This window comes from Arachis duranensis, chromosome 5, assembly GCF_000817695.3.
Source record: "Arachis duranensis cultivar V14167 chromosome 5, aradu.V14167.gnm2.J7QH, whole genome shotgun sequence".
NCBI classification, from domain to species: Eukaryota; Viridiplantae; Streptophyta; class Magnoliopsida; order Fabales; family Fabaceae; genus Arachis; species Arachis duranensis.
In genome coordinates this window covers 36,235,679-36,250,150 of record NC_029776.3, presented here as the reverse complement: position 1 = coordinate 36,250,150, position 14,472 = coordinate 36,235,679, and the positions used below count along the sequence as shown (strand labels likewise).

Sequence of the window (14,472 nt, the reverse complement as noted above, 5' to 3'; positions counted from 1 at the left end):
AGAGAGAAAAACTCAAAAAATTATTATATATCAAATAATGTGTTTATTTTTTTTTTTTTTATTGTGAATATTATTTATTTAGTTTCATAATAAATAATATTTTTAAATTTAAATAATTTATTAATTAGTTTATACTTATTATATATATTTAATAATTTATTAAAAAAAAATATTAATATAATAAATAAAAAGATAATCTAAAAAAATATTGTTTAAAAAATTATAAGAACAAATAAAATTCTAATCAATTTAAACTTATACACAATTAAATCTTTGTTTATTTTTAAATCTAACATGTCAATATTTTTTGGTTCAGAATTGATGAAAAAATATCTATAAGATCACGTTGTATGACGAAATCAAAAAATAAGGATAGAAGTAAATCAATTTTATTTTAAGGAATCGTATTCTCATTCTTAAAAATGGACTGGTTGGTACTTCGCTCTTTCTCAAACAAGAAATCAAAGAAAAAGAAAAAAGAAAAAATCAGAGAAAATTGTGTGACTCCGGTTCGCTGCGTAATTGAACTGCGTAGTCCTTCTCTCCTCCTCCATTCCTTTCTTCCTTGCTTGCGTCTCTCTCTCTGCTCACACAACACAAGCTCACAATCACCGTCACAATCACACTCTCCTCAGTTTCACCTCTCTTGTCTACTCCTTCTTATAACCCGTCATAATCACCACAATAATTTCAACTAAACTACACACTTCATTTCATTCATGGGTATTACCCACATGTTCTTCTTCTTCCCTCAAGCTTCAATTTTTCAGCTTCCACTCAAACCTTAAAGCCTCCACTAACCGAAGAACAAAACCGTTATTGAAACTGCAACAAGTACACAGTGCCCCAACTTACCACATGGGATTGGGATTAATAACCACCCAAGCAACGACCAAATCCCAGGTAGCCTTTCATGGAGTCATCATCATCAACATCATCATCATCGACAAGAAGAACAACATCAACCGAAATAACATCAACATCGTTGATGGCGATACAGAATTCCTTCGACTCCGTTTATTCCCGCTACGCACGCGAGGCGCTCGACGAATTGCCTGGTAACTTCACCATCACCGACCCATCAATCCCAGGCCACCCAATCATCTTTGCCAGCCAAGGCTTCCTCAAGATGACCGGTTACGACCGAGACGAGGTTGTCGGAAGAGGTGGGGCCATGTTCCAAGGTGATAGAACTTCTAGAAGGTCGTTGATGGAGGTCAGGGAGGCCGTTAGGAATGATCGGAGCTGCCAGGTCAGCTTGCTTAACTACCGCAAGGATGGGACACCCTTTTGGATGCTCTTTCATGTGAGTCCTGTTTTTGGAAGGGATGGTGGCCGGGTTGTTCACTTTGTGGCGGTTCAGGTTCCTTTGGAAGGGAGAAGGCTGAGGAGGCGACGGTCTATTGGGTGCCGGAGAGGTAGCGGCGATGACGGTGGTAGTGGCGATTATGTTCTCGGGTGTTGTAGGAAGGAGGTGTGCAATGATAACAGCTTGGAGGTTGAGTTAGTTTCTTCCATGGATCACGGGTTGGACCATGATACTAAAGGTTTGTGTTCTGGGTTCAAGAAATGCTACATAGTCAGAATTTTTGTTATTTGAAAATTAGGATTTTACTAACGAGCGTTTATAAAGTAACTGGTTAAGGAGTCAAAATTAGAATGTTTTGTTATAAATGCAAAAAAATATGATCAAACCTGTGAATTCTTTCCTGAGGGCACTCATTATTTAAATTATCATAATGGTGGAATGAAAAAAAGTTCTATGATTAAAGACTGAAAAGCTTTTACTTTGTAGTAGTTTATTATTTTTATTTTTTTCTATAAATTAGATTTTAGGGTATGTGAAAGTAGTAGAACTTGTTTCACATAAATGTTTGGTTGAGGTAGGATTAGGAAGGTTCCTTATCTCCTGGAGTTTGTTGAAATTCCTGAGGACGTATAACTTTTGTACTCTTGTGGCCAGTGGGGGATTTGTGTCACGGGATCTAAATGACCCGAACGTGCGGCATACCTGATAGGATACTTTTATGGGAAAAAAAAACTGCATTAAATTGTTGAATGCTTCACGTTCATGCACTGTTTGGTACTTCTGTTCTGGTTGATATACTTTGGTAGCTCTTGGCTTTGTAACTGTCAGTTTCTGTGGTGACCGCCTATGATACCCTCGTGAACAGTGCTTCAAGTAATTTGGTAATGTCCAAATTTAATTTGTATTTTCTATTATTAATCATGGTGAATTCATCAAATGAAGATTTGAATTTTGATGAATGGTGTATGTTATGACATGCAGTCATCTGGTTCATATAGCCAAACCACTTAGTAGGATGAGGCTTAGCTACTAATCTAGTATTTTTATGTTATCTATTATGTTAAATTCCTAGTGAAGTGGCGTTGTACATTGAAGCTCTGATTGGTTAGGGACTTGGGGTTTGCTATTTACTGATTTGTTAGCTTTGTGACATTCAGAATTGGACAGTGACAAGCCGTGTGAGGCAACTGACGACGAGAAGAGAAGTGTGATGGTTGCAATGGACAACATTTTTTCTGTGCTAACTCACTACAGCGAGTCAACAGGCAGATTGGTATGTAGAAAGAGATGCAGCATACCTGACATGGGTCTTCTTAGCACTTCCTTGATTATTTCTCTTGGTAGAATCAAACAAAGCTTTGTATTGTGAGTTATTGAAAAAGACTAGTTTTCTTACTTCACAGTAAGTTCTATGCTTTTGGCAGATCTTTAATTCATTTATATGTTGTTTGTTGAATTTGAGTTTTCTCGCAGAACTAATCCGCATTTACCTGACATGCCTATTGTATATGCCAGTGATGCCTTCTTGAATTTGACAGGTTCTCCAACTTTCATGTTATTTAAATTAATAATATCCCTGTTACAATTACAGTTTACATCAAATACGGTGACAACTGATCTAAGGATAAAAGCCATTAATTCAGATCGATGATTTTGTTTTCACTAAAACCTTATTTCTTGAATAGGTTATGCAAGGGATGAAGTTTTGGGCCGCAATTGTAGATTTTTAGGTGGACCGGATACTGATGACTCAACTTTATATCTGGTATAATATGCTGTTACTGTCATAGTTCTTCAATAATTGTCTTGTAACTTGGCTATTTAAATTAGTGGAAATGGACCACTTGGTTAGGTACTTTGCTTTTTGCTTACAGATAAGGGAAAGCATTAAAAATGAACAACCATGCACAGTACGTATTTTGAATTACAGGTTAACACTTTCCTTCACTTTTGCTTATGCTTGCAAGCTGTGAATTTTATTTGTTTGACATGCTCAATCAATTTACCACAATACTAACAGGAAGGATAGAAGCTCATTTTGGAACCTTCTCCACATCTCACCCGTACGTGATGCTTCTGGCAAGGTAGTGTTACGCATGAGCTATTTATATGCTGAACTATGCATCTTAAATGTCTCTGTTTTTCACTCTCTGCTAGTCATTTTTCTCCCCCAGTCTGTTTCAGCATTGAGAATATTAAAATAGTCAAACTTGGAAAGGTCCTTGATTCATTCCATGACAATTGATTGAGTGCTATTGTTTTGGGTGGCTTTTTGAAGGTTTCTTGTATTGTTATTTTAATCAGCTAGGTTGTAATGTATAACTATATTCAAATTTGTAGAGCTTGGTTATTTTAATCTGCTTTATGATCCTAAACTCAAAGTTCCGCATTCAGCACGACTATTGTTTTGTTGCACTAAACAATTAATTAATTTACTTGTAGAAGGTTGGGAAAGCCAAGAGGTCACAGTTGTGCATTTTAATAATGTGGTAATAACTATTTTTTCTTGGTGGGGTTGCTAAGAGTGTGTTTGGTTTACGTTTTCATTTTCTGTTTTCATTTTCAGTGTTCTGTTTTTCTAGATTTTGTAAAGGAAAAGTGAAAATAAAATTCTGTTTTCTTTTTTTACCTCCTGTTTTCACTTTTTCCTTCACAAAATAAAAAAAAAAACAAACACTGGAAATGAAAACAGAAAATGAAAATGCAAACCAAATACACCCTAAGCTTCTTACAGTTTTAATGGTGATCAAACTGGTCTTTACTGTATGGTTGCGCACTAGAAATTTTCTACCCTTATCTTTTTTAGTCCATGAGGTGAATGAGTCTCAATTCAGCTACAAGATTGCTGCCTTTTGACTTGAAGGACCGGGCAGGGTTTCAAATTTTGGAAATAGTCAACTCAAGCCCTGTGCATTGAGCCTAATTTTTAGTCCATCCAAGTCAAAACCTAATCTTAATGAAGTTACAATGTATTCAATATTGCCTAAATGCAGATCATATATGATTGTAACTATATAATTTTTGGTGGCTTCATCAAATGCCCGCCTTCTAGTTACAGATATGTTAGTTGCAGAGTAGAGTTTATATGATCTGATGGTTAAATGCCAAAAGCCTTGCGGTGAAAGAGTTGGAGCTATAATTTCAGTTATCAATTGTCATAAGAAAATTGGCTGTATTCGCCTTTTACATGCATGTAGTTTACCTTGCTGAATTGCGTGTTTGTTCAGGTAGCATACTATGTTGGTGTTCAAATAGAAGATGAGTGTAAAAACGAGGATAGACAAGGCTTGAGCCCTGAGAAGAGGCAGCTTAGTGTGGTTGGTGTGGTGAAGGTTGCTGTCAGGAGTTTATCAATGCATGCTGGATCTTCAAAGTCATAGGATGATTATTTATTACTCATAATATGCCGACTTTCAAAAATATTATTACCCGTTCACAAAATTATCAATCTCAACTGATTGATCGTTGAGATGATATGAGCACAAAATACTGATTTATGTAATCCATAGTGTCCAAGCAATTATAAGAAAAACATTCTACTATCGATAAATAAATTAAATGTGTTCTCTCCCATGTGCCTGTCAGCTGTATTTATGTTATTCAGCCATAAATTTTATCTTACTCGATTGACTTGCAATGACTTCGTTTCTCCCTTTTCTTAGCATGTCAATCAAATTGTTCCTCTCCTGCATCGGTTATTTTATTTGGAACGTAACTAGAGATGATTATTTTTGGAGTAACTATATTATGTATACACAAAACATTAATTCTTTGTATAGAATATATATTCATACATAAATATATAATGAATATATAATGACTGATTTGTGGTTAATTTTAGTTGGGGACAAATTGGTAACACCAAGAAGAAAAATAGACAGCATTTGAACTGAAGCAGAGAACGCAGCTTCAGAGAGAAAATATAAATGTACCATAAATAGAAGCCGAAATACTGAGCGAAAGTAAACATTGAATCACCCAGTTCTGTTTATAATTTTATATTATAGATGTAAGCGTGTACAAACTAACTAAACTGCACTGATTGACTGAAGCACTTAACTGAACGAGACTAGCTAAGTGCTAGCAAGGTTACAAAATCTTCCGATAAGCATTTTGGTTACACTGAAACTGATGATGCAATAATGGCTTCACATAAATGGACACACGACAGATTACTCTTATTACTTTATTAGTACTACCAGGCAGTACGAGACTAGCAAATAAATTCAATGGTAACTCAGATTACCAAAACTGCTCGATAATTTAGAATAAAATAGAAATTTCCCAAAAGAATTGAGGTTTTTATCTTTCTGTTTTAATAGAAGTGCCCTCCAAAAGAATGGTGTCTAAAAACCCAAGCCACTACCCCTACATACAACAGTATTCCCACAGAAGCAAATGATGACGACTTGCTGACATCACCTCACTTCACTTCACTTAACCTGAACCCAAACAGCTACACTGGGAACACCTGCATGCACGACAAACACCATGTAATACCCAGGCGGCGCCACCGTCGGCGAAGGCGGTCCACGCGCCGTCACCTTAAATTCGGACGCCGCCACCTCCTGCAACGCCGCAACGTGGAGCACCACCACCCGCTGGTTCATCGAGAAAGAGTGCGTCGTAAACGATGGCGCCACAAGGGCCACACTAATCCCAGCCAAAGAACGCCGCAATGAAAACGTAACAGAAAAATTACCACCATACGACGCCGTATTATTCGCAGCTTCAACCGCAATAATCGAAGGCCTCAGGGTTTCGAATTCGGGTCCCAAATAATCCGGATAATAAGCGTCCAAACTCAACTCTGTCGGGTACGGGTACGACTGAAAATCATAACCTCTATGTGGGTTGCTCCCACCCACTAATATTCTGCCATCTGGCACCAACACAGCTGAAGAATGATACATCCTAGCGGTCTTCGCCGGCGCCAGTATCTCGAACCGGGATAACGGTTCATGTAAACCGGGTTTATATAAAACCGGATACCGAACCGGGTTCGCTGCATTTTCCCACCCAGCAGTTCCGTTCGCCGCGCCGTTAATTATAACGACGTCACCCGTTGGAAGAAGAACCATATCCGGCATGACACGTGGAAACGGCATCGTCTCCATGATCCATTTGGGTTCAGGGTCGGTCACCCGAATCCGACCGCATGTCCTCGAAGCCTCAATGAAGATCTTGTTAATGTTGGCCAAATTGAACGCGCCGGGAAACGCGCCGCCGCATATCATAATTTCCGCGTGGGGTAATCGGGTCGGGTCGTCCAACCCGGAGAGATGAACCGGAAGCAAAACCGAAGAGCCTGTGCTAGGGTAGTTCCGTTTTTCTATTCCGGGTATCACCGGGAACTCGCGGAGGACAATGTTGCGTTTGTAGTCGAGCAAGATGGATCTCCGGTTAGCAAAGACGAAGAGGTTCCCGTCGGGGAGAAGGTGCAAGAACGGATAAAGATTGTTCTCCTCGCCGGGGTTGCTATCCCTCGTGACCTTCAAGAATCTGAGGAAGAAGAAAGAGTTAGGGTTTTCCGGTGCAGTGAAGATGCTGTTGGGATCGACGAATTCGTAGGTGAAGGAGTTTCTTCCACCAAGGACGATGATTCTTCCGTCGGGGAGGATCTGATTCGAAGCGTACCAGCGGGAGGAAGTTAGGTTCCATGGAAGTTCGAGCCAGTCGCAGGTTTCAGGGTGCTGAGGACAGGGTGAGAAGGTGCGGAGCTTGTTGTGGCCGTCGTTGAAGCCGCCGGTTTGGAAGAGTGTGCCGTCGAGGGAGAGAGCGCCGGAGGAGCACCATGCGTCGGTGAGGATGGTGAGTGGGCGGAGGGTGTTGAGGGAGAGGTCGTAGAGGACGGAGTGGGCGGTGCAGTCGAGTTTCAAGGCCATGTCGCGGGGGTTGAAGCGGCAGCGGCTGAATGGGAGGGAGATGTTTGAAGGACCGAAGTCTGTACGGTCGAAGATAACTACCTTGTTATCTCGCATTACTTGCATGTGCATGGCGGAGATGCCTATGCTTCTTTGCAGCTGAACCCAGTGGCCTCCCGTGGTTGCAGCCATCGGTTCTGGGTTGAAGGGTGAGCATGCAATGTTGTAGAAGAACGTGAAGAGGAAGAGCAAGGATGGGGCGTTCTTGATCTTGAACGCCATGGTGGCTTTACTTGTGTGTGCAGTGGTCACTCCAATCCTCTCTCTCATATACATACATATGTAATATAAGAATAACAATGGAGCCTTATTGTTTTGTTAGAGGGACGATAAAATTGTTGGAGACTTGGAGAGAACTGGGTAGATATCAACTTGTGGGCGTCAAGTTGAGGGAGAATATAATTTGCTTTTGTTATATATATATATATATATATATAGTATATACTCGTGTCAGAGGGGATTAAATTCTGCATCGATACGAGTCAAATAAGTGGGTAGTTAATTGTAAGAGAAATATTTTATTCAATGCAATTTATAGTAATGTAAAAATTAGATATACTGCTGTAAGATAAGATTAGTAATTCGAAGGGTTTTTTTTTTTATATTTTAAATCCCCTATAATCTCGTTTTATTTCTTTATTGAACGAATAAGAGTAAACATCCAATCCGGTCCCTGTCTAATTTTCATAAGGACAAAGCGATCTCTGTCTAAAAAAACGGTACATTCCGGCCCCTGTCTTTGTATTCTGTGAGACATAGCGGTCCTTCTGTGCCTTCCGACGTTGAAAACAACCGAAATAAGCATACGTGTCACTTAACGGTGATGAGCTGGCTGCCAAGTGTCCTTGAAGTGCCAAGCTGTTAATTAAAAAATGGACAGGGATCGATCTGTCCTTTTCTCCAAAATAAAAACGTTGTCGTTTTGTGTGGGATGGGAGGTTCAAATGCTGCACTGCTTCACTATCTACTTTGAAAATGTATCACTGTGTTCGACTGTAAACCCTAGAACAGCATGGTTCATAGTGAAGAACGTGGGTCGACATCAAATCGGCGAAGTGGGAGAGATGAAAACGAATCAAGTTGGAGTTTGAATGTTACTGGGAGTGTGGGATCAAGGTGGAAGAAGAAGTGGGTTGCCCCAGTGTGTAATTGTGGAATTTATGCAATTTTGTTCATGTCTGGAACCTATATGAACCCAAACAGACTATTCTTTCGATGCCCATATTTTAAGGTAGGTTTATTAACAATTAAAATTTTGTTCACTTTGTTTCTCATTCATGATCATACTTCAAGGTAGGTTTATCAAGAATTAAAATTATGTTCATTTTGTTTTTCAATAGATTCATAATAAAGAATATTATTTTGTAGACTCCAACACCTCATTGTAAATACTTTTATTGGCTTGATGATTATGTTGCATCATTCAATGAGGATGATGCGAAGACTCTTTTGTTCGGAGGTTTGAAGTTGAATCAGAATCATAAAGAAGATCATTCTTCTGCAGATGATAACAAAGTTAGGGAGCTAGAGGAAAGATTGGTTGGCTTAGAAATTGATTTGAAGAAAGCTAGATTGAATTTTAGTCAAATTAGATGCAGTAGTGTTGGATGTGTTATGTTGGCATTTGTTGCTGGAATTGTAGTTAGAAACCTGTTTAGTGGTGTAGTTTAGAGAGATCAAATGTTACTTCTGGAGTACTGTGAAACATGGTGATCTTGGTTGTTAAGTTGGTTAGGGTATGGCATTTGTTGCTATTGATCACTTTTGATGAATGAATATACATATAATTAAGCTGGTTTTGTTTTTATATGTTCGTTTATTCAATTTTAAAGACTGCAGTAGTATACATAATTTTGTAATAAAATAAGGCATTATGAATTTGTTGAACAAAGTAAGAAGTCATCTGTTGAAAATTGAAACTTAAGACATGATACCATAATAATAGAAAAAGGGAATCATCATAACAGCCCTTAATAATATAATTATCCAAAAGAGTATTCAACCAACTATATCACTGGTTGCATGTCTTAGCATCTAATTATATAATAACAAAAGCAAGGGCAACACAAGGTCCCTAATCAACATAATTGTCATAGCAAGTAATCTGATAACCAAAATAAACAGTGCCCACAAGTTATTGTCCAAATTATCTTTTCTTCCTAGTTCCAAACTTTTAAACTATATCAACTACTCAATTCTTGTCAGGAGGCCTAATCCTTGGAGTGGGGATGAACTTAAAAAGTCTTGATGCAGTTCCTGATGTTGCTTCTGCCATGGTCTCAGCTGATAGTCCTGTTGATACACCTTGGTTCGTTGGAGTAGTAGGTCTCACAATTGGTTGCTTCTCCCTAAAGCATGGTGCAGTGTTGGTGTTGAATTTTGTTGCAGGCTATCATCAGAGAAGATCATAGGAAAGGTCATAATTAAATTAAATAGAGATTACTAATTTAACTTAGGACCATGTTTTACCTCATCTGCTTGGGGTGCAGACTGAGAGACATTAATTTCCTCCCCTTGACCATGGTTCACTGATTGTCCTGTTGCAGATGTTTTGGAAAACTTCTTTTTGTTCTTTTTTGCCTTAGTCTATCATAAATGGTAACTGTTAGGATAACAAATAAAATAGTGTTATGCCAAATAAAGACCCTAAATTAGCATAAACTCACAGCAGTATCTAATGTAGTTTCTTCAGCATTGGCAGTTGACTTGTTCTGTCCTGTTTGCTGAACCTGTTTAATTGTCAAATCACAAGATTGAAACAAGAAGGCTCAACTAATTAGGACACTTAACTCCTTAACTATATATATATATAAGACAGTTAGCATATTAAATATATTTTGAAAGTGAGTCATCAATTGTTGGATTATACCTGCTGAGTGTTAGTTTGGCTTGACTCTACAAATTGCAAAGGCACTTTCTTTGCCCTTCTCTCTTTCTTTGTCATAGGTTTCCAATTCGGGTCTTGAGGTGCATTGGTACAAGTCTTGTAGTAGTGTCCTAGCTTACCACACTTAGAGCAAGTGACCTGAAAGGTTTTTTACATTTGTTTGGATTCATCTCTTTCTCAACCGGGTCTGATCTTCTCTTCATCTTTGGCCTATGAGCAGCTCTTTTGATTGGAGGAGGAAGAGTCTTAGCAGCATCCGATTGTACCCAGTACTCTTCACTATTAACCGGTTTGATGCAATGTGAGTATGTAGCTCTTACTGCTTCCATTGTCAACCACTTATGCACAAAATTTTCAGGCCTAAGGCCCATCTTAGACATGGCTGCCACTGCATGTCTACAAGGCATACCTATAGACATGAATTCAATTTACCACATGCAATCAATCCTCTGTAACAAATATACATTTTTACAAGTACAAAATAGTATTCAAAACAAGTTTACCAGTTAGCTGCCATAGGTTGCATGTGCATGTTCTTTCTTCAAGATTAACCCCAACCTTGTGATTTCGACAGTGCACTTCAAAAAGAACTCTCTTACTATCTCCAGCCCAGATAGCTTTCCATTTTTGGCTTTTTGGCTTAATGAAGTCATCCAGTCTTTTTTGCTGCACTGGAGCTAAAGTGCTAACATGTTTCTCTAGCTTCTTTTTGTGTGCTGCCATCTTTCGCATTAGATAACATCTTAAGTCCTCGCACATTGTCAGTATTGGCTTACCCCTGTATGCCACTATCTTAGCATTCCAAACTTCACACATATTATTGGTGATATTGTCAACCTTGGGTCCGGGACTAAAAAATGCCTTTGACCAAGCAGCTGGATCAAACCTATCAAGATATTCCCAAGCTGAAACACTGATCTGTTTCAGCTTTTCCATAGCTGCCTTGAACTCAATTTGTGTGGTGCAACGTGCACAATCCTATACAAGTTGCTTGGTCTGTTGGTCCTTAAATTGCTTGATGAAATTCTTCCAAATGTGTAGTACGCAGTTCCTATGAAAAGCCCTTGGAAATATGTCCTTTAAGGCTAATGCCAATCCCTACCAGAAAACCAACAGTGCAACCCAATAACCCAATTGGACCAACAATGCATATCAATAAATAAAAAAGGCCATCAAACAAGTTCAGTCCAACAAATCATATCAATAAATAATAAGGTATGAGATTCTCACAATTCAGACCAGCAATGCATATCAATAAATAAAAAAGGCCATCAAACAAGTTCAGTCAAACAAATCATATCAATAAATAATAAGGTATGTAATTCTCATAATTCAGACCAGCAATGCATATCAACAAATAACAATGAATGAAATGAAACAACTATTTTTTAATACCTTTTGCTAGTCCGATATAAAGTTCCAGCCCCTTTCCGTGCTATCACCTAAGTCATGCTGAAGTTGTGTTAAGAACCATTTCCAAGTGTCCTTACACTCATTCGGCACAACTGCATATGCAATAACAAAGAAATGGTTATTGCCATCTTGACCCACTGTAGATAGTAGCTAACCGCCATAATAGCCCTTAAGAAAACAACCGTCTAATCCAATCAAAGGCCTGCATCCTTCTATAAAGCCCTTCTTGCAAGCATCCAAGCTTATATATAGTCTATCAAACAAAGGGAGAGACTCTGGCTGAGGTATCACGTCTAATCTTGCAGTTGAACCAGGGTTTGTCCTATGCAATTCCATCAGGTAATCCCTAATCTTACCATATTGTGCTCCTTCGTCACCAATTACCTCCTCTCTAGCTGCCTTAAGTGCCCTGCTTATCATTTTATCACTCAGTTGGATGTTGTAGTCTTCGATCATGTATTCCATAGCTTGCTTTGGCTTCATGTCTGGCAGAGTAAGAAGCCTCTTAACTAACTTTGAAGTTACCCACTGCCTATCAGCAAGGTTGCTGCTGAAATCCCTTCCACAATTATGCTCATTTAACAAAGTTTTTACTTGATAACATCCATGTGCACTATTCTATGATGTCAATATTAGCCATGAACAATTTTCACTTGCACAAGCTGCCCTGACCCTCTGCTTCTCATTCTTTAGATACATAACATCTTTACCCTCATATACAAAATAATCCTTCAACGCACTCTTGAATGCTTCCATTGTAGTGAAGGTTTGTCCAACTTTAAATTCAACCTCCCCGTACTCAGTTTCTTCATTAAAGGCATCATATGCAGTCCTCCCTTCATCCTCAGATGACACTGGGCTGTTGAAAGCTTCACTTTCATAATTATATGGCTTGTCATAATCTGAATCCAATTCCTCTATAGTTGGCCCAACACTCCCAGATGTGCCACCCAAACTAGTTCCAATGCCACTTAAACCACCACCTATAGTGTCATTCTTACTTCCGTTATACTTTCATCTCTCAGAATATGTTTTCTTCTAGTGCCCTTATACTTCTTAGAAGGCCTTTTTTGGACAGAATTTTTCTTAGCTGTGTCCATACTATCCTTTCCACCTGAACCAGCCCCAACCTCCACATTTGAGCCAGTGTTATCTTGAACTTTTGGGCCATGTCTAGCTTTCTTTTTAAGTGAAAGTCTCTTCTTCTTCTGAATATTTTTTCCCTTTTCCAAACTTTCATCACTGCTATCTGTATCCTCAAAACCAGAAGGAGGAGGCTTATAAGGCTCATCTTCTGTGGTCTCATATCCATCATCTGAAGATGATGATGATTCACTCAGCACAACATTATCACGCTCCACACCATCATCAACAACTTCAGGGACATCTATCGGGTGATCAAAGTAAAGATAAAATTCATTATTACCCTTATTTCTCTTCTGAGCATTCCTCAGTTCGTTTATCTCAGCATCACCTTTAATAACATGTAGCCCAATTTCCATGTCATCAGCAGTATTGTCAAACCAATACATCTCCTTATATGTTGTATACCCTAACTCCTTAAATAAAATTTCTAGATCAAAAAAGTTAATATAGTTTAAATCCATGGGTGGATATTTATGTACTTTTCCATTAACATAACATAATACCCCCTCTAAATTTCTCTTGAAACTTCCTCCATGATATAATACAGGAACAACCATAAAATCATTCATCTGAGACAAACAAAATAAATGATATTTTATATTACAACCTCTATATAAATAATTGTGATTTTAATTGAGTACATATATTTTTTAATTGAGTACATGTAGTTAAAGTAGCTATATATTCTAATGAAGTATTACATATATGGAGACACAAGAAAAAAATTTCAACATCACTACTATGCATGATGTAATATAGTCAAAGTATGTAGGTATATATTTACTGGTTTGTTGTTTCACGGAAAAATCAAATTTTAATAGAGTACATAAACATTTGCTAAGGTATATATTTGCCTTAAACTTTAATAGAAAATTGCTGTGAACTCTTTTATAAACACTAATCATAACAATGTTTATATATATATATAATATTAAAATTTGAATAAAGATAATATATCTGTCAGATTTGTTGTTATATACAGAGTTTGTGATTTTAATACAAGCAAATCGATGCATTTTGAACCCACTTGCAAACTGTATATGAATTCCATTGAACCCTATTTTCTATATGAATTCCATTGCAGGAAGGGAAAACATCTATCTCTCTTGATGGCAAAATCCCCCAAAATTAGCAACATTGAGCCCTAACCAAACTCTATCTTTGTTACGCGACACCAGGTCAGAAAACAAAAAATGCAAACACTGACAAACCCAAAACTAATTAAACAATACACAATGTAACTAATATTTTATTTGAATAATCTGTTACTTACCTTGAAGACTTGCACAAGAAAGTTCTGTCAACGTCGTCAGAAAGTCCGTTAGTAGTGCCGTCTGAAGCTTCACTTGGAGCGTTGTCAGCAACACTGTCAGCGTCTTACTCAGCTCCACAGCCAGGTAGAGCGTTGTCGTTTTGTCGTCTTCAGAGAGTCTTCAGAGGAAACATGAAAAGATTGTGGGTTTTCTGTAATTAGGAGAAAGGGAAGAAGGGTTAAATGGAAATCCAAGGCATGTACTCTACGCACCATTTCAATCCCCCACACAAAACGACAGCGTTTTTATTTTGGAGAAAGGGACAGATCAACCCCTGTCCATTTTTTAATTGACACTTGGCACTTCAAGGACACTTGGCAGCCAGCTCATCACCGTTAAGTGACACGTATGCTTATTCCGGTTGTTTTCAACACCGGAAGGCACAGAAGGACCGCTATGTCTCACGGAATGCAAAGACAGGGGCCGAGACGTACCATTTTTTTGGACAGGGATCGCTTTGTCCTTATGAAAATTGGGCAG

At 38.3% G+C, this 14,472-nt stretch overlaps 2 protein-coding genes across 4 annotated transcripts; one reads left to right on the top strand and one right to left on the bottom strand.

The window, feature by feature from the left end:
* The first annotated feature begins 453 nt into the window (after positions 1-453).
* Positions 454-4,882, top strand: LOC107489171 (protein TWIN LOV 1). 3 transcript variants are annotated; one of them, XR_001592114.3, is made up of 7 exons: positions 454-1,547; positions 2,467-2,674; positions 2,783-2,847; positions 2,995-3,074; positions 3,184-3,219; positions 3,330-3,393; positions 4,537-4,622. XR_001592114.3 is itself a non-coding variant. In XM_021142618.2 (7 exons), exons 1-7 carry the CDS (start codon positions 914-916, stop codon positions 4,687-4,689), a joined length of 1,179 nt encoding a protein of 392 aa, XP_020998277.1. In that variant the 5' UTR covers positions 454-913; the 3' UTR covers positions 4,690-4,882. The 3 variants fall into 3 exon arrangements, 2 of the variants coding, with proteins under 2 accessions (XP_020998277.1, XP_015965426.1); XM_021142618.2 differs by having other exon boundaries at positions 2,467-2,582; positions 2,772-2,847; positions 3,184-3,239; positions 4,537-4,882; XM_016109940.3 differs by having other exon boundaries at positions 455-1,547; positions 3,184-3,239; positions 4,537-4,882.
* Positions 4,883-5,551: 669 nt separating this feature from the next.
* Positions 5,552-7,554, bottom strand: LOC107489170 (aldehyde oxidase GLOX). Its single transcript, XM_016109939.3, has one exon. The coding sequence runs from the start codon at positions 7,507-7,509 to the stop codon at positions 5,743-5,745; it is 1,767 nt and encodes a 588-aa protein (XP_015965425.1). The 5' UTR covers positions 7,510-7,554; the 3' UTR covers positions 5,552-5,742.
* Between the last annotated feature and the right edge of the window lie 6,918 nt (positions 7,555-14,472).